At 46.7% G+C, this 24,113-nt stretch overlaps 7 protein-coding genes across 7 annotated transcripts; 2 read left to right on the top strand and 5 right to left on the bottom strand.

The window, feature by feature from the left end:
• Nucleotides 1-1,191: 1,191 nt before the first annotated feature.
• Nucleotides 1,192-3,335, bottom strand: DFJ58DRAFT_886712 (uncharacterized protein; the record flags this gene model as incomplete). The annotated part of the gene is made up of 10 exons (XM_041394658.1): nucleotides 1,192-1,715; nucleotides 1,766-1,898; nucleotides 1,962-2,153; nucleotides 2,213-2,263; nucleotides 2,493-2,525; nucleotides 2,587-2,645; nucleotides 2,719-2,744; nucleotides 2,822-2,951; nucleotides 3,133-3,156; nucleotides 3,239-3,335. The coding sequence occupies 10 exons, from the start codon at nucleotides 3,333-3,335 to the stop codon at nucleotides 1,192-1,194; spliced, it is 1,269 nt and encodes a 422-aa protein (XP_041242900.1).
• Nucleotides 3,336-6,069: 2,734 nt separating this feature from the next.
• Nucleotides 6,070-6,506, top strand: DFJ58DRAFT_729021 (uncharacterized protein; the record flags this gene model as incomplete). Its single annotated transcript, XM_041385681.1, has 3 exons — nucleotides 6,070-6,247; nucleotides 6,289-6,297; nucleotides 6,361-6,506. 3 exons carry the CDS (start codon nucleotides 6,070-6,072, stop codon nucleotides 6,504-6,506), a joined length of 333 nt encoding a protein of 110 aa, XP_041242899.1.
• Nucleotides 6,507-8,575: 2,069 nt separating this feature from the next.
• DFJ58DRAFT_661804 (uncharacterized protein) lies at nucleotides 8,576-9,403 on the bottom strand (the record flags this gene model as incomplete). Its single annotated transcript, XM_041382251.1, has 3 exons — nucleotides 8,576-8,693; nucleotides 8,734-9,084; nucleotides 9,195-9,403. Coding segments are annotated over 3 exons (678 nt in total), but the record flags the coding sequence as incomplete, so codon positions are not given.
• Nucleotides 9,404-10,504: 1,101 nt separating this feature from the next.
• On the bottom strand, nucleotides 10,505-10,891 carry DFJ58DRAFT_609537 (uncharacterized protein; the record flags this gene model as incomplete). The annotated part of the gene is made up of 3 exons (XM_041380858.1): nucleotides 10,505-10,614; nucleotides 10,664-10,694; nucleotides 10,748-10,891. Coding segments are annotated over 3 exons (285 nt in total), but the record flags the coding sequence as incomplete, so codon positions are not given.
• Nucleotides 10,892-12,305: 1,414 nt separating this feature from the next.
• DFJ58DRAFT_886708 (GMP synthase) lies at nucleotides 12,306-14,312 on the top strand (the record flags this gene model as incomplete). The annotated part of the gene is made up of 9 exons (XM_041394657.1): nucleotides 12,306-12,357; nucleotides 12,556-12,668; nucleotides 12,719-12,859; nucleotides 12,909-13,124; nucleotides 13,175-13,308; nucleotides 13,445-13,722; nucleotides 13,769-14,028; nucleotides 14,079-14,128; nucleotides 14,171-14,312. 9 exons carry the CDS (start codon nucleotides 12,306-12,308, stop codon nucleotides 14,310-14,312), a joined length of 1,386 nt encoding a protein of 461 aa, XP_041242896.1.
• Nucleotides 14,313-19,534: 5,222 nt separating this feature from the next.
• On the bottom strand, nucleotides 19,535-20,840 carry DFJ58DRAFT_729016 (uncharacterized protein; the record flags this gene model as incomplete). The annotated part of the gene is made up of 9 exons (XM_041385680.1): nucleotides 19,535-19,568; nucleotides 19,627-19,772; nucleotides 19,825-19,953; nucleotides 20,014-20,092; nucleotides 20,162-20,355; nucleotides 20,403-20,511; nucleotides 20,562-20,606; nucleotides 20,657-20,705; nucleotides 20,762-20,840. The coding sequence occupies 9 exons, from the start codon at nucleotides 20,838-20,840 to the stop codon at nucleotides 19,535-19,537; spliced, it is 864 nt and encodes a 287-aa protein (XP_041242895.1).
• Nucleotides 20,841-21,817: 977 nt separating this feature from the next.
• On the bottom strand, nucleotides 21,818-22,532 carry DFJ58DRAFT_886705 (uncharacterized protein; the record flags this gene model as incomplete). The annotated part of the gene is made up of 4 exons (XM_041394656.1): nucleotides 21,818-21,887; nucleotides 21,946-22,010; nucleotides 22,077-22,325; nucleotides 22,368-22,532. The coding sequence occupies 4 exons, from the start codon at nucleotides 22,530-22,532 to the stop codon at nucleotides 21,818-21,820; spliced, it is 549 nt and encodes a 182-aa protein (XP_041242894.1).
• Between the last annotated feature and the right edge of the window lie 1,581 nt (nucleotides 22,533-24,113).

Below are 24,113 nucleotides of genomic sequence, written 5' to 3'. Positions count from 1 at the left end.
TCAGCTTTGTTCAAGGGCTAAAAAACTCGCTGGTCAATTCTGAAGTTGAAAAGCGGATGTTATGAAACAAACCAGTCAAATGTCGGGGATATAGTACGGACCGTAAATTGAATATCTAGCTGTGTGTTACAGACACGAGGCTAATTTCTAAGGCTTGCAATCTATTGTTCGGTCAATGAGGTATCAAAGACATGTTTGTGACCTGCAGTGTGAGTGATAAAGACGTTATTTAGACATAAGTACAAAGTGTGTGTGAAGTCGTGGGGTGCAAACCATTATACACTTGAACACCCTGGCAAGCACTATTTCATCAGCAAGCATGACGCGTATGCGAAAACGTCCTTTGTAAGTGTTCGTTAGTACCCTTTCTGCACACAGAGAGAATTGTGTTACATACCTGAGAGCATCTGTACCGTACGGCTTGATCTTGCGCGACTCGCGGACACCGAAGTTGTTGCACTAGTACTATCCCTGGAATGGAGGAGCTGAGAAGATGTGACGGAGGATAAGCGAATGTGGGTGATGGATGGGCTGGCAGGAGTGGTTCCGAGTGAGCGATTTGGTCTCGGAGGGAGAAGGAGACTCACCAGTGCGGTAGTGTAGAGTGTAGATGACAGACGAGATGAGGGCTGAAGAGAAATAAGGTATGTATGTATAGGGTGTCGATATCGAGGTAAAGTTCACCGGTTCTACATCATCACCCTCTGATTGATTGAGCGCATTCTAGGCTGAACAAGATGGCACTCTGCTAGCTACCGACTTCAAAATTCTCGTCCCACTAGCCGCAAAACAGTGGGCCATCAAGCTCGCAACAGAAGCCGCCGTATACATATTCAGCGCCAACAGCGTCATCATGAGCAAACCCGCGGGAGGACCCAAAGTCCCTCAACAAGCAAGTAACTGGGATGAAGATTAGGATAGTGCTACGGGAGCATCTAGACTGCTTTATAGTACTCTTGCGCAGATTAGAAAAGTCATGAGTAATGGAAATAGGAAACAGGCGAAGCCAAAAAGGATGTCAGGATGAGTAGCGAGAATACTGTAGGGAGCGTGGTACTGTACAATGACCATGATAGATATCTGCAAACAGTCGTAGGTGACCCAGATAACGGAATGCAAAAGGGTTATGACGACAACAAGAGTCCGTTGTAGATGGTAGGGTTAGGCGTGACCGTATACATGAGCGTCCACTCATCGCCTGAGGCAGGAGAGTCTCGCCACCCGCTCTCGTCCAGTGCATCGATCACGATCACGATGGGTTCCCCAGTTGACCCAGATGACTTTTCCAGTGGTTCGATAAGAAGATTCTGCCACTGCTGGATGATATCCTGGCGTCTTCTTGAGTGAACTCGCGGCCTGAACTGCATCTGCTAATGCCCGCCTCATCTCCGGGTCACGGTCAGCCAGGTCGCGCACGATCGGGGAAAATACCTTTTCATGGCGACGATCTGCTTCTCGCTGACGGTCAAAAGAGTAACACGAACCAAGCTCTCCCATGTTTTCGAATGACTTGGCGATGGTGTGGACAATGGCCGATTTGCCCTTGCCTGCGGGGTCAGATAGCCACGGCACGTTTGGAACGTTGTCCCCAGTGCTGTTGACCCATTCGGTGATCTGGGAAAGGATTTCCGTGCGCGTCCCTTCAAGGCATTGTTTCCTGGTATCTAGTCCCGTGTCCTCTGCATAAGTCATGCCGCTGAGCTCCAGTGTTTCTTCTGAAAAGGTATGAATACATGTCAAGTCATGACGATGTCCGAACCCTTACCCGTATGGAGGACATGTATGGCTATGTCGCGAGTAACGTGGTCCCGGAAGTTTTGCATGAGCCTATCGAACAAGTCATTAATGTACTTTTTGATCGTATCTTCCGTTTCCGAGAAGACGTTTTTTCCAAGTCTCTTCCCTGTGACGATGGCAGAAGCTCAAGACGGTACAGAGTGCAACAGCTTGTTACGACTCACAAAAGTTCTTGGTATCCGAATATTTTTTGATAAATCTGCACATTCACGGGTCTGCTGAGAAATCTTTCCAAGGACAGGGTGCATCGACGAGATTTTGCCAAGCATCTCGTCTTGTGTGAAGCTATAAACTTCACCCAACTTCTTGAGAAGTTCGTGTACCGCGTTGTCGCGATCCCTTTGAGCTAGAATAATCTGTACAAAAGATTGCTGAGTAACAGTGGGAGATAGGGAAGGAGAAAATGAAAACATACTTTGGCTGCACGAGATAACGCACCCAGTGCTATCTTTGCATATGGATGAACCTGTGGAACTAGATTAGTTCGGTTCTGATCGAGAGGAGGCCTGCATACATCCGCAATCTCTCCGATAACAAAGTCGAATATCGGAGATATGTGTCATCGAAATTGTCAACAACATCGAGATCCTCTTGTGTGCCTTGAAGAACAGAATCCACGATTATCTCAGGTCCCGAAAGTGAATGCATGTGCTTTCAGCCCCTTGAGCATCCTGAAGTGCCAATTGGGTATTAACCTCCACTTCCACGCCAGACGGAGCCGCCTGAACCTGCATGACCACCAAAATTTAGTGAGAGCACAGAAACTGAAGGGCAAATTTGAGAATCTACCTCGATATTCGAGGGAGCAGGGTTATGGCTACGGGAATCCTTCGAGCGCTTGTTGCAATCTTAGTCGTATTCCAGGATACTCATTACACATGTTCGTGGACTCACCGAGATCCTTAACTTGTCCTTAAAGACCGATCAGCTTTGCCTCCGGGTCGGTGCTAGACGAAGGATGTGATGATGTCAGTATTTAGTATTTGGAGTGGAGTGGACAAAACGATCCCCGAAAACCACGTACCGAACTTTCTTCAGATGTTGTTGCTTCGTTGGATTTGTGGGTTTGTTGAGTTGAATCCCTCGACAATTTGCCTTTGGTCGTTGTGAACACCTCTTATGTACATTTGCAATGGCAAGGCAGTAAACACAAACTTCGCATGTATGTATCATTTACTATATCGGCGTCAATGTCGCTCGAGCCCGTCGTCGAACTTAGTTGAGATCTGCTTGATTAGATCCCCTGATTCGCAAGTCGCTCGCCGATGTCCATGCGGAGTCATGTGAGAAGCCTGAACGTAATTATGTAGAGTTTGCTAAGGAGTTCCGACTAACCCGGCCGCTCGATCAAGGTAGAGCCTAACAATATCGTGGCCCATATGGTAGTACGGTCAGATTTGCAACCGTGATAGACGAAGTTGACCTACTAACACATACTAACATACACCCCACCTTTCATGCTTCCGAGTTGAAACGACATGTACCCAACGACACCTCTCTCTATCCGTCCCGAGAACTGAAAGACCGGGACCAGTCATCACAAATACAGGTGCCAAAGAATGGGAGATAGAGCATATTCTAGACCGCCGACAACGTGGACGCGGATGGCAGTATCTCGTTCGATGGCGCGGGTGCCGACCAGAAGCAGACGTCTGGCTGGCCGCCAGCGAAGTGCAAAACTCAGACGCGCTAGAAGAATTCAACAAGACGCTTGGTTCGGACTCCGAGGATGCTTACTACATCAACAGTCACGTGAATATTCCCCATATATACCACTACGTTTCGTCTTACTGAGTCTTGAGATCAGAGTCAGGGTCTCTTGCCCACAGGCTACTATCATCTGCCCATTTGTACTACATTCAGAAATTCACGGTTTCGTTCTGTTAATCCTTGACCGACTCGTTTAGTGTTTCCCGCCGCCAGCACGGCGGGCTTCCAAATCACGTAAGTTTTAACATCTCAACCTCAGTTGCGAACGGCCATATAATATAGAACCTTACACCCCACGTGCCAAGCGCATCCTGCAGGAGGTAGCAAGAAGAACGTTGGTTAGGCTTCCTGAAGCCCATTTTGGGTCTCAAATTGCCCTGCGCTTGGCCTCGACCTGTCCTGAACCTCTACAGGGCGGCATTGAGGGAACATATATCTCTAATACAGAAGATGACTGTATGACGTACGACCGGCCCATGTTCGATGAGAAGTGTCAAACTGTCCGATACACCTCCTTACACGATCGATGCGATGAAATCGCCCTAATTTGGCCCGCCGAGAACGTCAAAACACGAACCGCATCGGAATATTTGCCGTCGCGCAAGTTCCATTGAGACTGTACAAACCGGCCAAATACATTATATGATATACTTTCGATCGTGCTTCAAAATTTCACACTCGGTTCACATCATCCAGGACTCGGCATAGTTGAGTGACCCAACCTCTGGACTCAGTCCAACTCATAACCTTTGCCTCCATCAGCAGCGTATCCTACATGACCCACACAAACTGTGATCTTCCAGGCCTGTATCTCATTCTACGTGAGTTGGCCGATCACGACCCTCAGATTTTTCTGATGATAGCGAATACAGAACGAAGCTACACATCGTCACTCCGCTTTTCCACCTATCGGAATTGTACTTGCGTTGCGACCACCACCACAGAATACCCTATTGTAGACCTGTCTGACATTCTCCTCAGTATGCCCAATCGTGCAAGGTTCAAAGGCACGTGTGTTCACATATGTCGCACTTAACGAATCTGATCGCGACGCACATAGACTTCGTTGCCTTCCTAGTCCGAGAGGGCATCATCATGTTTTTTCTTGATGATGCGGCGAATGGTTATGCACTTGCAGATTCATTCAATGATAAATAGGGATCGTGAACATGCCTGTCAGATCGCAATTTGTTGTCATTTGCAGGAGGACTAGCCTCGGTCTTGGATTTTGATAGAGTAGGCTTAGGAGTTGTGTCGATCATCAGCAAACCGCTAATGAACCCATATGATCGAACCTATTCCAAATTACGCAATTTCCGACCGGAGTATCCTTGGAGTACCCGCAATAGAAGTTTGGCCTCAAAGAAGTTTGTCTATTGCGGCGGAAAGCTGCATTGCATAATGGAAGATGACATCCACTGTTGGCAGTCGATCTTGCTGAAGGGCTTGCCTGCGAATCTGTGATGCTCGATTGTGTTATTTGGATGATGCTGACGTAGTCCAAGGCGATCCAACGTGATTAACGTTGCCCATGACACATGTTTTCTGCGCCCTTCGTTGGATCTGTCTTTCGCTCGTACCTATGGCAGGGTAAGCGCCAGCTGGGATCTGCTGACCGTTAAGCTCAACTACCAACAGGTGAGATTCATTATACGGGAACCTGGCATCCGGCGCAGGCGCGTATATGTTTATCGCTGTTTCCTCAAGCTGGGGTTCTTCTGGCGTCAGTTCTCCATGATCAAGGAGCCGAAGAACGTCAACCTCTACTGCGCTAGCAGCCAGCTCATCGCATAGCGACTCGTGAGTCAACGCCAGCTTCTTTTCGTATCATTGAGCTAACTCGAATTTAGGGTTCTCCATCAACGAGGCAGGTACCTCGACCCTGTAAGCAAGCACAACATCTCTAATCTCGTACGATCCATCATCGTGCTGAGCGCACTCGAAACGGCGTGGTCTTGCGTAGTCCGGTGGGTCCTTTGGATGAGCCCATGTTCCCTCAGTAACTGGACTGCGCGAACCGTGAAAAAAAAGACTTCAAGTGAAATTCAATGCCGCGCACGTCTTGCCTCCATTCCCTGACCTCCTTTGGAGTCATGCACCTTGTCTCGCGGAGGCTCTCGCCTGCACATGATGGCCCCGAACTCCGGTTGGATATTAAACTTCCTGGACTTTTTCTTTTCTCTTTCTTATCACTTGAACCTGAATGCTCTACCCCAACACAACCAGACCTCTGTCCTAGCGCCGAATTCAGAGAGGGTCGCTGGTGCCGGAGAGCTGACCCAGCCTCTGCTACTAACAACGACGCTGCATCTGCCTCCGACTTCTCTTCAATCCATCTTCAGCCCCGCCTCCCTCCTCTATTTGACACCCACCCTTACAAACTCCAAACCCTATGAGCTACGGTGAAGGCGCCAGCGGTGGCTGCGCTACGGGCTTTAGCATCTTTCGTCCAACTATTGAACTTCCCTTGGAATGATATTGCCCTTAACCCGGTCTTTTCTTTTCTGCAAATTTTTCACGTCGCTCCGGCAAGAAGCGCCTACTCACCGTCTAGTACTTACCATGCAGACTTCTGCCCCGAGGAAGTCCGTTCTCGTTTCTTCCATGTCGCCTCCCCCCGCGAAGAGCCTTTCTACACCCTGTCCAGCTCTGGTTTCTGTCCGCGCCCCAAATTCACAGGGCCCAACGGTATCACGCCGCTCTTCTGTGAAAGCAGCACTAGCAATGGGTCCAGAGTCTCGTGAGTCGCTGAATGTTGTCCTGAAGCACGGGATCTAAAAGAAGGAACAGGTGCGCTCTTAATCCCGAGAGAGCGTGTGCTTCACTGACCGCCACATCAGTTGCTCGTCCAAGTCCAAAATAAGCAGCAAACAATTGCCGGTCTGACACCTGAGAATGACCATGTCATGTCTGCCCTGAATGCGGCAGAATCTCACTTGAATGATCTGTACGGTGATCAGGCGCGGATGGAAGAGGCTGAGATGGCAGTTCGTATCTAAGTTTCTGAAAAGTTGCGGGCGCAAGTCAGGGAGCTTGTGCGGGAGAAACGAGATTTACAAAGACAATATAATGAGCAGGTTCGTTTTTGTCTCTTCTCGCACCTCATATCCATGGATGATTTGTAGACATCAACATTCGAGGCAGATTGCCCACGTCTACTCAGCCAACGGACTCAACGACGAATGCATCTGCCCACAATGACGCCTTGGATTAGGCTTATGTAATTTTTTTGGGACCAAGCAATTCGGGAAGTAGCCGATCTCGTTCAGCGTACAAGTAAGGATTCGGAGTCCAAACGTGCTTCTGACTTTACATGTACTCACACTCCTTCAGGTGAAACACTAGATCTCTGTGGTATGGCTTATGCAACGGGAGCGGGACTAGATACCACTGAAAACAATGCCCATCAAGCTTAGATCAGCAAAAGATCTCGACATCGCGAACGCTGGTTGTATTGGGATGACGGGCGACCCGAACCCCCTTCTGCCTTCTGTCCGCCGTCGAGTGATGGGTGACCCGTTTGTATGCCGAAATAGATCGGCTTTCTACTTGGTAGACATCTAGTATGTTTCAGAAACCACGTTACCATTCGACTGACGTTATAGTAAAGATCGGATCCCGCAAACTATGTCGGAGTAAGGTACAAATCTATTGTCACCTTCATTAGAGCTGCTCATATGATACTCATCAGACCCTACTGGGGCTGATTAACACTCCGGTCTCTTCATGCATTACAAGTCCAAGTCAGTAGGCATCGCGACGTGCAAGTCAAGCCACTCTCGCTCTCCTCGTCGTTGGACGACAGAAGGTGGATCTCAAAAATGAAACTTCGATATAACGACCCTTCAGTCACTGACTCGTCTCGCTATATGCGTATGCACTGGAGTCATCGTCAGCGAATGAAGTGCGTGCGTGCAAAACCCACCGAGTCAAAACAAGACGGCATCGCCTTCGCGCAGGATAGTCTATGATGCAGGCGCATAGCCGCTCGAGTAAATATACTTGCTGAGTTTGTTTCATGCTGTACAATTCATGTCGGGCCGGTATCTTCATACTTCGAAATCAGGGTAGGGTCGGGCTGGGACCCCCCAGTGGACCACAAACAATGAAAAAACCTGTGACGCGTGACATATCAGATATCAGCAGGAGTATCTAACAATCCTAAGTTGACCAAATTATCGTAGACGGCGCGCAGGCGGTCATTAAATCGCGCAATACCAAATTAGACCACTCCAGTAAGGGCCCGCCCTCGGATTGTTCCGAATAGGATAGATCCCTTGTCGAAAGGCGTTCCATGATGTCCTTGACATGGACACGGTGGATCGTAGCGTCACGCCAATATGGGCCTGCAACGTGAACGTATAGATTACGTACCTGCAGCCGCGATAGCGAGGACAGGATCCTTGTTTGCATCTATGAGATCTGCTTCGTCCCGAACCTTACAAGCATTGTTAGTCCTCGGCAAACATGCGCAGTCCAGAACTCACTGAGAGCTTGGGAGTTATCATACTCGATGCATTGTCTGATCCATGCGCTGCAGCAGTCAACATAGTGCGGCGACCAGAATGTTCAGTCGAGTGAGCCGCTCCCAATCCTTCGAGGCTTGCAATCACCGGGCCAGCAATCTCACCAGAAAAGTAGAGAAACGAGAGACGAAGAACTGCCGCGAAACGACTCAGAGGAGGCCCAGAAAGCGCCGAGACACACGATACAGCGGACGAGAGACTCTGTTGCTCCAAGTCATGACCGAAACCGAGGAGAGTTATGGACTACCCTCACTGGACTGTGGAAAATGGCGGCACTCGCGCTCCAGCCCCTGGTCAAACACCCGGGCCATGCCCACAATCTACTACTACTAGGTCCGGCAGCGCTCCTAGTGAAGGCCCAGGCAGGGACATCGAGTTGCCCTTCCCAGCAGGATTTAATACCGCAACAAAGATGTGCTGCGGCAAGTCTTGGGTGGGGTGTCCTGATGCCAGCCTGAAGTTCTCCATAGTGAGCGACAAATTAGCAGGGTCGTGCTGAAATACCTGCCAGGGTGCAGTAAAGGCGTAGCTACTAATGGTTCTTAGCAGAGAGTAATGGCTTCCTCGGCATCTTCATTCTCCTGAGTTTGCGTGAAACGAGAGCAGAGCGCCGAGCTCAAATTAGAAAGAATTAAATGGCGCTCCAAATGGTCGTACGGCCTTACCAGAAGGGATACGCGATACCGACCAAGGACTCGACCTCGTTAAGATCCTCCCTGACATGCTATTTGCCATATGCCAAGAGATGACCTCATTGAGGTCATTAGGTTTGCCTTGGTGATTGAGGCGGGACGTGAGTGAGAGGGCCAAATGGTTCAAGTAGTCATCATGGACAGAATGCCCCTTGGAGCGCAGAAAAATGGCTTCACGACGAAGGTGAATTTGAATGCTCTCGTCTATATCATCAATGTTGCCGCGTTGGGTAGAGCGTGATCTGAGAGCGTATGCCAGCTTGCCAAGTGCTTTTGGACGGAGTAGTTGGCCCACAGGACAGAGCTCGGGCGCGTTTCGTTGAAGGTGGATGCCTTCATCAGATGCATTGATCGGAAGACTGTAGACAACCTAATCGACCGCACTGTCTACCCCGACGCTATGAAGGTAGGCGTCCTCAGTAGCTTGCAGCCCAGCTGCGCGGATTCGTGAATGTAGATGGTAGTAAACTCCTGGCGGTAGCGCCAGTTCAATGCTATAATGAGATGATAGATGGATGATGTGCGATCGGGGTGACCTTGTGGACGCAATGCAAGGGCCTCGCAGAAGAGGGTCGCGGTGGTATCAATGTCTTGAAGATGGTTTTGGATATAGCCTTGAAGGTGGACATGCGTGAGGTTGGTGAGAGCGGCCGCGTGGTCAGGATGGTCGACGGGACGCTGGTCTCGAACCAATTGAAAATGCTGCACCGCATGGTTCAGGTGAGAGACCCTCTTGCGTGTCGCGTATTGGGCAAGTCGTGTGTGGCCCGTATCTGCGTCTCGAAAAATCTCGCAGTCTACAAGGGACTACCGTTGGCATTCCGTCAGCAAAGGCTACAGCAGAGACCAGCGTCACTCACGTCAGACAGTTGGCTGCCCTGGTCGTCGCAAGCATAGTGGTGGACACCGCGCACGGGTGGCAAGGATAGATCTACGAGATGTCAGAGGTGCATGAATGAAGAGAACATCGCTCACCGAAAGGTTCATCTTCGTGGTCGAGTAGCTCGTCCCAGGAGTCAACCTCATAGGACGCCCTGATCATGGAAAATTCAGGTGAGGCATGTGATGATCTAGAAACCAAATTCAGTTCACGAATCGCGTGCAGAAGTTTACATAGACATTACATGGTCACTGTTATCACCCCACGCTACGGATTTATCGGATGATAGAATTTTGATGGTCGATTTCCAGCGTCTCCTCGAGTCGATATTGATAGATGCGTAAATGCCTGCGGATATGCGCTTCAAAGGGACAGGAATATTATTTAGGGTCACAATCCAGCGTGGGGTAGATAATAGGTCCGCCATGGGCGATTGATCGAAAATACGTCTGGGCAAGTCGTCTAAAGAAATATACGCTTTAGTTCACTTCAGTTGCGGTGGTTACATTCCTATCGCCAAGCTGTTCGCCATAGTCCGCCGCGCTGTGTGATGTAGAAGGCATGGGGTTGTCGTACTATGAAAATACAAATCAGAGCCACCAGGAAAGCTACGCATGCCACAAACCAGAAAACCCAATGGTAAGACGCCCATTGAACAAACATTGCGCCGACCGCAAGACCACCCACTATTTAAAAGAACCATGAGGGTCGTCTTACGATATGCGGGATGCTCACTGTTGGCCACCGCACCACAGCCTGCGAAGAACCCCACTGCCCGAGCTTGTTCGAGCGGATCTGGAAATACCTTGACCAGGAGTTTTAGGGCAGGGGGAATCGTCATCGCCGAAGCTAAGAAGCGACCTTGGTCAGTTGGAACTAACACGCCAGCGAGAATGATCACCTATTCCGGTAATTGCTCTGAGAACAAGGATAGGAACTGTGGAGCAAACAAAATCTGCGCATAGGGAGAGAATACCAAGAGTGGACGCTCCTCCGATGATTACAGTTTCTATGAGCCATTCAGCATGTACATCAAGTATAAGTAGCGTAGCACTAACTTGGGTTGTATACGTCACTCAGACGGCCACTCTAAAACATTAATGCGTTAAAATACGAGTCAGGATTTACGGATGGGCACGCACGATAAGCAGGAATGATGAAAAAGTTAATCGGAACCCACTAAACACCCAGGTGGATTGAATTTCAGTTATACCCATGGACGCCTCAAGTGCTGGGATCGCAGATAAGAGAGCCGAGATATTCAAGGTATCTATGAACAAAACGAGTTTGCGGGTAAGAGAAAGTCTTTTGAGTTCATCGCCATCCAGGGAGTGGGGCGGGACTGGCCAGTGGCGACATCATCCTGAAAAGTTGTAGACCACATTGGAATGTTGCAGACCACGTCACGGTATTATAGCCAGACAGATCAGGGACGCACTAGTTCGCGAATGGTTTAACCAATCGAACCAAGACCCTGAGATATGATGCCAAGTTCTCAACGTGGGGGACGAATGACTGGATGATTATTTACTAATCGAGCCAGGACCCCGCAAGTTGAAGGCTTGAAGTACGGCGCGAAGTTCATTTCAGAAACGCTGCATCACATGAGCGAACCTTTGGGCTTGAATTTGAGATCTGCCAGCTTTGACGTACAATGAATAAGCTCTGCGTATACGTTCAATTCGCGACATCTCCTTGTTATGATGTGACTGTACTACTAGTAAGCCGACGCTAATAGTCAATACACGAGACGATTTGAGTTAGAACGCAGATCCCGAACCTGTGAACCGAAGAGGATGGTATGGTACGGACTGATCGTGTATTTCGGCCATGTTTTATGATTGAAGACTCTCAAGGTGGACTTGACGGAGAGTGGCACGATTTCTGTCGAGGAAGACCGTCGAGATCTTTTGCTGATATAAGTTGAAACTTCAAGCTTAGACTTCATGACAAATAAATTTACGATAAGTGGACGAGCTACCCATCCTCCAAGATCAAGTGATACCGCAGGGTGGTATTGACGAGCAATAGATAGTAGACGAGACGCTAGTGTCATAATAGCCTATGTGGATAACGTCAGCATTCCTGCATATACCATAACAGCTGAGCCCTCACCTTGATGTCATGTTGCCAAGCGCGCTCTTCAGCAAAACTGTCAAAAAGATAGAATTCCCTGGAGGATCGGTGGATAACACAGAGTACCCAATGACCAACAGGAGCTGGCCGATGAATGGGCAATATCCAAACTTCCTTCTCCCAATAACGTGTCCGCGAAGTTTGACGCCAGAGGATCTTATCAGGTGCGTTGTATCTAATACGTGGGAGGTTGTGAGTAGAGAAAATGGCATCGATTCGAGTATCGTGCTCATCGGAGCTATTGGAATCAAGGTCACTGTCATGCTCTAGCAGGCTCTTGTGTTTTTTAGAGGCAGGAATAGTTATAAATGGCATAGTGATAATGAATTACAGGGAATGTGAGTGTACGACGAGCAAAATTTCACCCAGTCCAACATTTCCTAATTGAATGAAAATTTCACGCCACTGCCATCCTTTATGCAAAGAGCTGTAAGCCCCCGTGGGAAACTTTGCATTTCTCGCCATCACCAGCGGAATTAAATGAGGTACCTACATTGATCTTTCGGTGGATAACCTGTGCAGGCGCTATTTTCAAAGTGTACTTTTACAAAACAAATTTCAGACATGCTCATACGCGTTACCCCATATGTTCATGATATCAGGTCTCGGAAGCTCAGTTAGTGATTATGTAAGTTAAGCTCTGGTATGCCACTCATAGATTGTTTTTGATCAAACTTACGCAAAGCTTTTGCAGCCCGTCAGGGTACTAGGCCAGTGAGGCCACGGCCGTATATGCATTGACAATCATATACTATATAGGGCCTCCGGAGTCTGGAAGTCTCCCATCACCCCACGTTCTAACGCAAAATTCTAGGGATCATCCTCTCCGGATATCCATACTCTGCACACGACGACGATGCACCACACGTGTACCCTAGTATCTATACTCTGGGTGTCCCTATCCTTGGCATGCGCTATGCCTTCCAGGTCTAGTTTTCTCGAGCATCTTCTTGGACGCTAACTCACGCGAGATACAGGAGATCTGCTGGAATCACAAGGGACGGGTAGCAAAATGCGATCATCGCGAATACGGACTTGCAGAAGTTCAGATCAGCAGGTCTAGTGAATCGGTAAGCTCTGTTGACGCCCTGTTTGAAGGACTCGGCGATCAGATGCAGGTGCGTGTCTTCGTTTCGTCTATCGAAAGCCAAGTTGACTTTTGATAAGGTCTGGATGTCACACGGCGATCAACTGTCCGTTATGCCTCCCGACTTCCATGTCATCGGACGGACGAACACCGCTCCTTATGCTGCCATCGCACATAACTCGAAGTCGCTTCATGGCATTCAGTTCCATCCAGAGGTGACACATTCCCTGCCAGGAAAGCAGCTCATTGGTCGATCTGTGCTGAATATATGCCAATGCCGACCAAATTGGACAATGGTGAAGTAATTACTGTGTTGCGTTTATTTGTCATGCTCACTGCATTGCAGGAGGAATTTATTGGCCAGGAAATCGTCCGCATCCGTGAGATATGTGGTCCGAGAGGCCGCGTGATCGGTGTAGTCAGCGGAGGCATTGACAGCACAGTCACAGCCAAGTTAATGCGCGAGACAATCGGCGACAGGTGCACACCACATTCTTTTCATAACTTATGTCTTACTCTTACTCGCGCGTCAGATTATGGTGGACAACGGCATGCTTTGTCTCAACGAAGCGCAACAAGTTGAATAAAGATCTGGGCGTCAATCTGACTGTAGCAGATGCGACTTGATGATGTCGAGAATCCGGAACAGAAACGCAAGATTATGGGGTGTTTTCGAGACGGAAGCAGCGAAGATCGAGGAAGCTGCCGAGAAGGAAGAAAACGGAGCGCAGGCAAAGGGGAAGATCGAATGGCTATTGCAAGGAGCCCTATATCCAGATGTTATCGGGAGCATCAGTTTTAAGGGCCCTAGCGCGACCACCACGACGCATCACAATGTTGGTGGGCTTCTCAAGGACGTTAATCGAACCCCTACGCGAGCTCTTCAAAGGTCTGGTCAAGGGAATCCTGTATTGCCTATTGCACTGACCGTTTCATGTAGATGAAGTCCGTTCGCTTGGAAGACTCCTGTCAATACCAGCGCCTTTGGTTCAACGTCATCCTTTCCCAGGTCCCGGTCTGGCTATTCGGATTTTGGGTCCTGTCACACGCGAACAAGTGAAGATCCTGCAACAAGCGGATCGTATCTATATCGAGGGGATTCACAAGGCGAATCTCTACAATCAAATCAGCCAGGCCACGGCCATCTTGCTTCCTGTGAAAGCTATCGGCGTGATGGGTGACAAGCGCACATATAAGCAGGTTTGCAGGACAACATTCTCTCTTGTTCGCTGCGTCAACGTATTTTACAGGTAATTGCTCTGAGAGCGGTGACGTCGGAAGACTTCATGACTGCTGATCGGTGAGCTTTTTGATCCTGTTCAATGCTAACTTGATTTTTCAGGTATGCGTTTCCTCCCAAAGCTTTACGTTGGATATCGTCCCGTATCACGAACGAAGTGAATGGGATTGATCGTGTCACTTACGATATATCTTCCAAGCCTCCAGTAGGTCCTGTCGCTTCGTCTCGCCAGAGTCAACATTGATCCCCGACTCCCACGTTAGTGGAGGAGGGCTCTTGTCGAATTCAAACGTATTCCCATCTCCAAAAACCTCTGCCGACTCTATCCGCTTTCTTCGGGATTTCTCGTAGTCTTTCCCATTACTAAGCGACATAGGACAGTTGCATTTCTCTGGACGAGATAAATTCACCGACAACAAATTTGTTTTGACCACATCTAACGTTGGCCTGTTCTTGTGACCTCTCTTCGTGTGACCTCTGGTTAAAGAGGCCGTATCCTTCGGGCATTCGACTGTCTGTGAGCTTTCTGGTTGGGTAGAATCCTAGTATCTCGTAATATCTGTCTTTTGTCCTTGATATACAGCTTGATCATGATGTACTCTATCTTAAGCCCAATACTGGGCAGTGTGAGTGAAGTTAATGATGCGAGTTTCGTGCGAAAATGGAGTCGGGGACTGGGCGCGTAGGCGCCGTCACGATTTCATTATGTAGACTGTGGAATGGCTGTGATTGCCGACGACCCGAATTTAAACTCAGCCATAACCAGCGTCACGCAATTGACCACAGAAAGATAATGTCATACAATACATTATCTAGTCTAAAATAAATAAAATCTGTATCATTATGATAGATCTGGAGACAAAGCTTTATATACCCAGAGTTACTTGGATGAAAAGTACCGCCCCTACCTCTCTTATGTTCAAGGCAATGGCTGTAATATCTATCAGCCTGTTGAGTAAATAAATTCTTAATCATTGGTTAGACAAATGGCAGGAGTTCCCAAACTCCCAATCACACCACCTGTTGGCACGCAGTGATCACCTATGGCAACATGTGCTTAACATGCTAAGTTTGAAAAATAGCTCCGTTATTGATATGACCTGACAGCTAAAGGTAACACTTGGTGGTGAAATCTTGATTTGCCATTTTGACCATCATGATCAGGTGCTGACCATGTGCTGTAACATCAGTCTGATGTTGTGGCGCTGCCAAAAACTCTCTCACTGTTATCAACTTACAGCTGCTCAGAGCGCTCTTCTGTGGAGGCAGGTCTGTATAATCTCCGCAATAGAGTTCATGGCTGGCTGAGCGCTACCACTGAGGCCAGGTCTGGTATTGAGCTGCAAGGTCAGTCTGATGTTGTGGCACTGCTGAACACTCTCTCACTGTTATTGACTTACAGCTGCTCAGAGCGCTCTTCTGTGGAGGCAGGTCTGTATCATCCCTGCAATAGAGTTTATAGGTGGCTGAGCACTACTACATCACAACAGTGAGGCCAGGTCTGGTATTGAGCTGCAAGGTCAGTCTGATATTGTGGTGCTGTCAAACACTCTCTCAATTTTATCCACTTGCAACCCCTCAGAGTGCTCTTCTGTGGAGGCAGGTCTGTATTGTCTCTGCATTGGAGTTCATGGCTGGCTGAGCACTACCACATCACGACAGCGAGGCCAGGTCTGGTATCGAGCTGCAAGGTTAGTTTGATATTGTGGCACTGTCAAACTCTCTCTCACTTGTATCAACTTACAGATACCTACAAGGAATGCTGATGAGAAAACTTGTAGCTTTGTGTTGTTGTGTACCAAAGAGTTTGTGTTAAATGTTCTCAGTTCATAGGAAATACATAAACATTACAGAGCTCTAATGTGTATAATATATATTAAAAAAATATTATGAGTTACTAGTAGTTGTGCCCTTGAGAGCGGCACACTTTTGGTGGATCTTAGACAGCATGCTGTTAATTTTCAAGGTCCTTTTAGCAGCTGAAGAAGTAGGAAAGATCTGACTAAATCAAAGTAAGAGCTCGAATGATCAACACCAAAACATGTCACTTACTGATTCCACCAGACCAGCAGATCTGTTACTTCTCCCTGCTCATCTGGATCTTCTAAAAGGTCAAGGAGGGAGTGATAAAAGGTCTCTGAATCGGTTGCTGTGTCTGTGTGAGAGAATACTGATGATGAGCACAGTGCAAATCTAACCTATCTCAATTATCAGCCACAATACCATCATGCAAATGACCTGAAAATGACAAAGTATTAGAAAGCTTTATCCGATATAAAATTTGTATAAAGTCTATCATAATTGTACTCCACATGAGAAAGCTTTAAATACCCGGACTAAGATGGATGGACACCACCAAGCATACAAATGTGATAGTTTAGTTGTAATTTCATCGCTGAAGTGCTAAAAATTGCAATACCAACCAGGAAGATTAAGCTGCCCAAAACGCCCATGGTCACCTTGTTGAGCACCAGTGACAATACACAATAATTCTGCCCTATATTGGTCTTGGCATGGAACCTTTGGCTGATTTTGTTTCTTCTGCCATATTTAAACCAATGCTAGTGTTGGATAAATGTTTATATGGCCAGACTGTTCTGGACAACAACTGCCTACAGCCCAAGGGTACCAGGACATCACAACTCAATACCCATCTGTGTCAGCGTGCTCATGTTATGCAAGCCTAGCTTTCCCTTGCACTTTCAACAAAAACTCCATTGATGCGGACATTAGGTATGTGATTGTAACGCGAGCCTGTGTTAGTGCTGCCGTGGTCCGGTCCTGAACCATGGTTCGAACCGGACTTTTGGTCCGGTTCCCCTGTGGTTCGGTCCACGGTCCAGGTGTCAGCCAGAACCGGACCATAGTACGGTTCTTGGTTCTGGCATTGGGAGAACGGTTCGACTTTGGTTTGGATGGGTCCCAAACTGTTCTGAACCCCGAACCGATATGACGTTGGCAAAACTCTAGGCGCTATGTATACGACATTCCTAACGATGACATCAATGTTGCCTCGTCCCATCCGCCACCCTCACCATTGTAATTAAGCACCACAACCTCATCTAGAATATCCTATGGTATTATTCCTTGTTCAACCCAATCCAACTTGTCAAAATCAAAAGCATTTCCCTCGAGCACTTCAACTTCGTTAACGTTGTGAACTTCTTCAGTCCTTTTCAACTCCTACCAACAACTTCGATCTTGATCCCATTGGTCAATCATATATCATCTCTCAAATCTCACTTTGGTGATGTAAGCGCTGGATTGTGGTATATCAAGCACCAATGTGATTGTTATGTATGTTCAACACCATCTGCACTAGCACTCTACTCACTTGCATCGTCCAACAGGACGTTCACGTACTCCCTCAATACCTAGTTTATCAATGCTCAATGCATTACAGACCCATATTCGAAGTTCTCCAATTCCAACTCGATGTTCTGCACTCCCGTTTGTCCCTCTGCTCCACTTATTCCTTCATTTTAGTTATCAATAATCAAACTGTGTCTTTCAACAGGTTCTTTCTTTTTGTCTACTCTACAAACTCCTTCTTGTAGCATGTACAGTTGCATCTCATATTTTCAAATCTTCTCTTCCTACAATTTCAAGCACACAGTTTTCTGTTTGGCAGCAGCAGAATCCCGTTCGACCTCGCACACCAATGACCATTGACGATATTGCGCTATCTTGTAATCATTGAACGGACTCTCCCAAGACTTCTACACAGCATCTTCGCAATTCAGTGAGATTTCAGGTCCAGGATTTGGTAGATGAATTTGAGGGCATGGATGCAGCAGCGAGACAGGCATGCATCAAAGGGATGCGGTGCATGCCCATTTTCCCGGTCAGTGGGATATTCGTTGTGAAACTACACAGGGGGTTTGACAGTGTCTACGGATAGGCACTGTACGTGCATGTGTTTACGCACCTTAATGTCTGTGCCCCCGACAAGCCGAAGTACATGCATGACCTATCTTCATTATTTAATCTAATGTTGCTGTAGCCTGCTGATTGACCTGGAGAAGATGAGAAGAGATTGTGTATCACGGGACAACATGTGGTATCTTATAAATTTCAAGGCCATCAAGGACACGTTGTCTGGACTAATGAACCAGGTCAGCACTTACCCTCCCTTGTTGCGTATCAAGTGTGATTCAACTGATCTTGTCCAGGCTCAAGTGGAGTTGCATGTCTGTAACCAATCTCTTACCGGCCAGTCCAGACTGCACATGCTAGACATTCAAGACATTGGGGCATTGATTGCCAGTTGTTCAACTGACCCACATGCTACTTCTCAGCTAATTACGCTCAAAGACGATAAGGGACATCGAACTTTGCCACTGTCCTTACACCTTGCTGTATCCTCTTTTCTTCGCTTCGACTCTGCCATCGTCAGGAGTGTAGTTCCCATTGTGTGAGGAGAGACGATCGGACTTAGACCAACCAAAACAGGTAGCGGGCCCTGCCACGGATGTGGCCCTCCACGACTTATTTAGCATTGCATCCATCCGATCACGCCATTGCTTACATATGAACCACCAAACTGGAGCCATAATACATTCATCAACTCTGTTCACATCACTTGTGATTGACGAGGACTCGACAAAAAAATTCACTCACTACTAGACATTTTAGGGTTCGGTTCGCGTTCGAACCCAAAAAAAAACTGGACCTGACCGCTCCGAACGGTTCGTGAAGGTTTGGTCCAGGGTTCGTCGACTCTGGTAGAACCAGACCCAGGTTTGGTTCTCGGTTCTTGCTTAACCCTCGTTGAACCGGACTGAACCGGACCGTGGCAGCACTAGCCTGTGTTGACCAGTTCTAGCTAATTATGATCGGTTTGATCAGGGCTACCTTTGGCACAAATGTGCGGAATAATGACATTGTGGTGCCCTTCGTCATCTGGCCACTGAAGGGTTATCATCATAAGCAAGGCTTGCAAGTTAATCTATTCTCGACAAACTCTCCCTGGATGTTGTGGCTGGACAGGCACCCCAAACTCCAGACTGCGTTGTAGATGGCTGCGTAAGGTACCGAGGTGCTGGTCATTTGTAACACTGTTTCTTCCATACTCATGCTGTCGAGGTAGGACAATCTCAGGTTGTTATTGTCAATCACCCAAGCACAAGCAGAATGTTAGCCACAGGTCTTGTCCTGCAGGGCTTGTTGGTGTGGATTGATAATACATAGGAGAACATAGTGCTATGATATTGTAACTAGCTATGATTTTACAGCAGAGTTATTGCACTGTCGTCTTGAGCTGCCTTCGAAAGTAATGTAGTCAGGGTCTGGAGGGCTAGCTTGAAATGCAAGTCAAAAATGGGATGTCATTAGGTTGTAATTGATATACTACAAGCGGATATGCTTAAATAAAGACTATGAAGAGACTGCATCCATATTTGAGGTTCTGTTCACTGCAAGGCATTTTTGACATATCTTCAACAAGGTGCTGTTGGCGCTGATCGGTCACTTGGCAGCAGACAAAGTGGGAAAGACTTGCCTGTATACATTGCAATCAGTATGAGATCTAGTGACATAGTAAAGAGATATAACAATACCAATTCCACCACGTCAACAGTCTGTCAACTTCCTTGCATTCTGCGGGGTCTTCCAGGAGGTCAAGGAGGCTATGGTAAAATGTTTCAGAATCCGTGGTCGTGTTGGTCCTTGAGAGCACCGAGGAGGAACTTATAGCAAATCGAACCTTCAGTCAATGTCAAAATTATCTGCGTACAAAGGTATGGCACTTGACGAACCTGGGTTGCAATGTAAGATATAGAAGTAATAGTGACACAGTTCATGCCATGGAGGTGAGCATTTCTGGATCGTGTAGCTTTAGGCTCCTTTTCAACTGAACTCGGAGACGTGAAAATGTGCCTGTAAGCCTGGTGGAATGCAATATAGTGAGGAGACTTCGTGAAAAGACGCACGTCACTCACACATACAAGCAATTGACTCCTGAGGAGACCAAAAAATGGGCCATTGGTCTCCGCAGACCGACATCTTGCCGCTCCATAGGTTTTCCTTGGTCCTGTTATAAAGAAATGCAAATGAGTTATTCAGGATAGCAGATACCAGCAAACCGATACATACTCTGGGTTGTTCCAATCCATTCCAGCAGGACAGAGTAAGGATCCTGTAAGCTCATGGTTAAATCCACGGTCGATCTTTGAATTTCTGTGTAAGTGAGGCTGGATCGTGTCTCCTTTTGGGGAAATCCAATCAAGTACTGTGGACTTCAGTGTCTTCGTATCGTTGCCTCTTGCGCCCGCAGCTCCCTTGCCAATCTGTAAAGCATAAGTAGGAAACACCGGCCATGTACAGAACGATGTACTAATTCTCCAACGTGAAGTATTTCCTCTTCAGACCCGTTCTTCAATCGCTCCAGGAGGCCGGGATAAGAGTCTAAGAGCTGCTCGAAGACATGATGCTCTTGCCGCTCGCTACCAAATATGTTAGTCAGCGAGGGAACAGATAGTTACAATTGATTTACTCAGCAGAGAAGTCCTCCAGCGGAGTCTCTTCCATCTGTTCCAGTCTCAAGATACCGTTAGTGAGCAGGGAAGGGTAATTGCATAACGTGAATACTGTTCGACCGAAGTGTCATCTGTGTGAGATAAGTGGATCAGATGTGGAGCTGTCAACAATAGGATGAGTCTACAAAACCTGTGAGCAACATCAGAGACAGCTTACACTTTTTTCGAGGCCCCATTCGGAGGGCTGATGATCCGCGTTTACTCGGAACATTTGAAGTGATGTCCTCGGTGGTCATGAAATAAAGAGGAAGAAAAGGTAGCCCAGGCTTTGCGAATGCTGGAATACAACTTTTATCCATAGCATTATGGTACATGACATATATGATAAAACTTATGGCAGTGTCAGCGGCGTGATGACTGACATATAGTGCCGGTGTGACTGGCATATAGCGCCGGTGAGTGACTGGCGTACAGCGCCGACAGCTAATGGCAGTTGGGACAACCGGCCCGGCATGGTGGTATACAAAGTCTTTCGAGACACCGTCACCGTGGACTTGAGTTGGAGGACTAGAAGAAATCACATTATCATGAAAGATGACAAATGAAGCTTACTTGCTGTTCACATCCTTGCCGTAGCTTGCCATCAGAGAATACCAATTGCCAATATGTCACAATCCTTGTGTCAGACCTTCAAACTGCAAGAATATACTAGTATTAACTTAAACTTGCAGTAACTATCTGATCACTCTGTTATCCTTTTTCTTCAATTAACGAGTCAACTCTGCTTCATGTTTTTCTTCTTCTTTCAACTCCATCCAATAATTCATGAGATCGGTATGAAGTTTGTCAAGAAGCTGTTAAAAGCTAAGGATATTTCTTGGAGGAATACCACATTAGCTACTAGCTTGGGTACACCTGCCAAGAAATGTTTCTTTGTTTTTCAGTCATGATGTGATGTTGTAAAATGTGACGAGATCTAATCAAGGCAGAATTAGATCATTTTATATTACCTATTATACATTCGCCTCAATAAGATGTCCTGTAGTGCTCATGATGTCTTATTATGAATACTCTATATGTGTGTTTTTACATTTAATGATGTTTTACAAGCATTGTGGACATATATGTTGTTTAAACATCATATTTCACTTTTAAATTGAGGACGATTTATTTCTTGTTCCCTGCAGATGACACAAGGGGCCTATGACCTTGTAATCAGCCACTCATAAATTTCCAGGCTAAGAATGCTACAGAGCGACAAATGAACAGCTCTTCACACCTTGGTTGCAGGATTCTTACCCAATTCACCAAGGGTGCCGCTCGTGAGCTTCAACGGAGCAAGCCTGGATTCCTGCATGATCATGAAATGATGCTGTTGTTGCCAGACGAAGCAACACGTACCGGTAGAAGGGTCCCCGAAGTTTTTGGGCAGACACTCCGTAGTTTGAATATGTCCAAAATGTTACCTGTGACTCATATCCGTACTCCAGTAGAATACATCACTGGTCATATTGTGAAGAACACCATCTCACGCTTTCATGATACGTGCAGTATTTCCTTGGCAGTTCCTCAAAATCTGCGACCACTGTATCAGAATACTCTTGAAGGTTCTGGATAAGCTTTAGCACAAATTCTGTTTGAGGAAGGATGGTACCAGCGAGTGATGCCGAGCTCTTATCATAGAGCATCCCAGCCCATACAGAGAATAGAACATTGTTTCCATCACACTTAAGTTCCAGAAGTGACTGCACCAGCTTGGCACCAGAAATTTGGAATCTGCACTGTATGAGACATAAAAATAGACGAATATCATGAGATCCTACCTTTCCTTGTCTAATATCAAATTTGTATATGAGATCATGTAACCAAGCAATGGCCAATTCACACTGAGAAGTCTCAACCTTGAAGCTGATGTGCGTTGTTTTGGAAAACCGGTTGGATATACTGTGGACAGCCCCATATGAGATTGTCCCACCATCGAGCTTCATGGCTGAGTAGTGACCTCTCCTGAAGTGCATTGCACAGGGAGCAAGAAAAATACCAAGAGGTTGGGCCGTAGCCTATTAGGCAGCTTAGCCAACGAGAAGGCATGGACAACCACAAAGTCAGACTGGACAGTCTTGAGTGTCATGGTCAAAATGAACTTATGAAACCTTTACCTTGACATGGTCATATTGTATCAGCATGGAAAGCGGTGACCCATCAGACTGGATGTGCTTGGAAAGTTGAGATTATCCAATATTCTGCACAGTACTTGAACGCCCTTGAGTGCACTGAACAGGTATCCAGGAGATGCTCTTCACATCTGGTGTCCTCTTACTTAAGGGTCTTATGTACGCCGCTTATATAGTGACAACACAACTATATAGGATAAGACTTATTGCCAGTCCTTAAGTACACGGTCTACAACTTTTCTAGTTTTCGTGGTAGATAACGTGTGAGTTCTTGGGAGGATTTATTTCAATATACCTTCTTTCCTTGTTCCTTGGTTAGTTTAAAACAATTTGATTCTGTATACTGAGTCTACGGTATGAATTGTGTCTGAGAGTTAGTGTGCTCGTGTATCGTGTAGCATGAAATGTGTAGCATGAATCGTGTCTCCCTTCCTGTAAAAGAGAGAAGAAAATAGTATGGGTTAAACTTAGTTGGATTAGCTGATAGATTATATAATCAACCCCTGTAAGGTAGTATATAATTGAATAAATGTTTCTTAGTCTTACTTTGAGGCTAATGATTTGCCTGTACTTAGGTTCTTACTTAATCTCACACTGTTTGAGATGAGTGAAGGTGGGAAGTGCTCCATTTATTACATGGCAAAATTGGGCTCCTTATATACCTTTTGGAGGCCCTGATTACAAAGCATGAATTATCACATGGATTGGTAAGAATGTGCTTACTAACAATGCCATTTGGTGTGTTGAGTCAGCCTGTTTACTAATTTACATTATAAATACAGTGTAGTTTACAAAGCATGACGAATCATGGCATGAGTCATCACATGGATTGGTAAGGATGTGCTTACTAACAATGCCATTTGGTGTGCTGAATCAGCCTTCTTACTAAGTAGCTTATAAATACAGTTAGGAATCTTACAAAGCATGACGAATCATGACAAAACATGATGAGTCAAGCTCAATCTTTACCATGATATATACCAGTCACATGACATGCTTACAAACATGCTTGGTGGCTGAAAAGAAAGTCTGTTGGCTGAATATGCCTGAGGAAAATAGAAAGAGATGGAATGTCATAGAACAAAATAGAAATACATGGAAAAATGGAAGTGAAGTTTGAAAGTGAAAATACTAGCTAATAACTAATCCTTATCACACCTCTTGTGTATCTGTCATGGTATGAGTTGCATACCATGCATGACATCCACCTGGCACGAGAAATCGCAACTGTCCTCAGTTGAGTGTGTCATGATATCAAAATATGTCTCTCTCCTCTCCATCTATGACACCAGGACAGGGAATGACAATGAATTGCCGCTGAAACGGGGGTGTTATGAGTTGGGAACTGGACATTTGAGGTGTAGAAGGGAGGCGATGAAAACAACATGAGCATGA

Source organism: Suillus subalutaceus (genome assembly GCF_016647625.1).
Source record: "Suillus subalutaceus strain FC151 chromosome Unknown DFJ58scaffold_67, whole genome shotgun sequence".
NCBI lineage: Eukaryota > Fungi > Basidiomycota > Agaricomycetes > Boletales > Suillaceae > Suillus > Suillus subalutaceus.
This window is presented reverse-complemented; position numbering and strand designations above follow the sequence as displayed.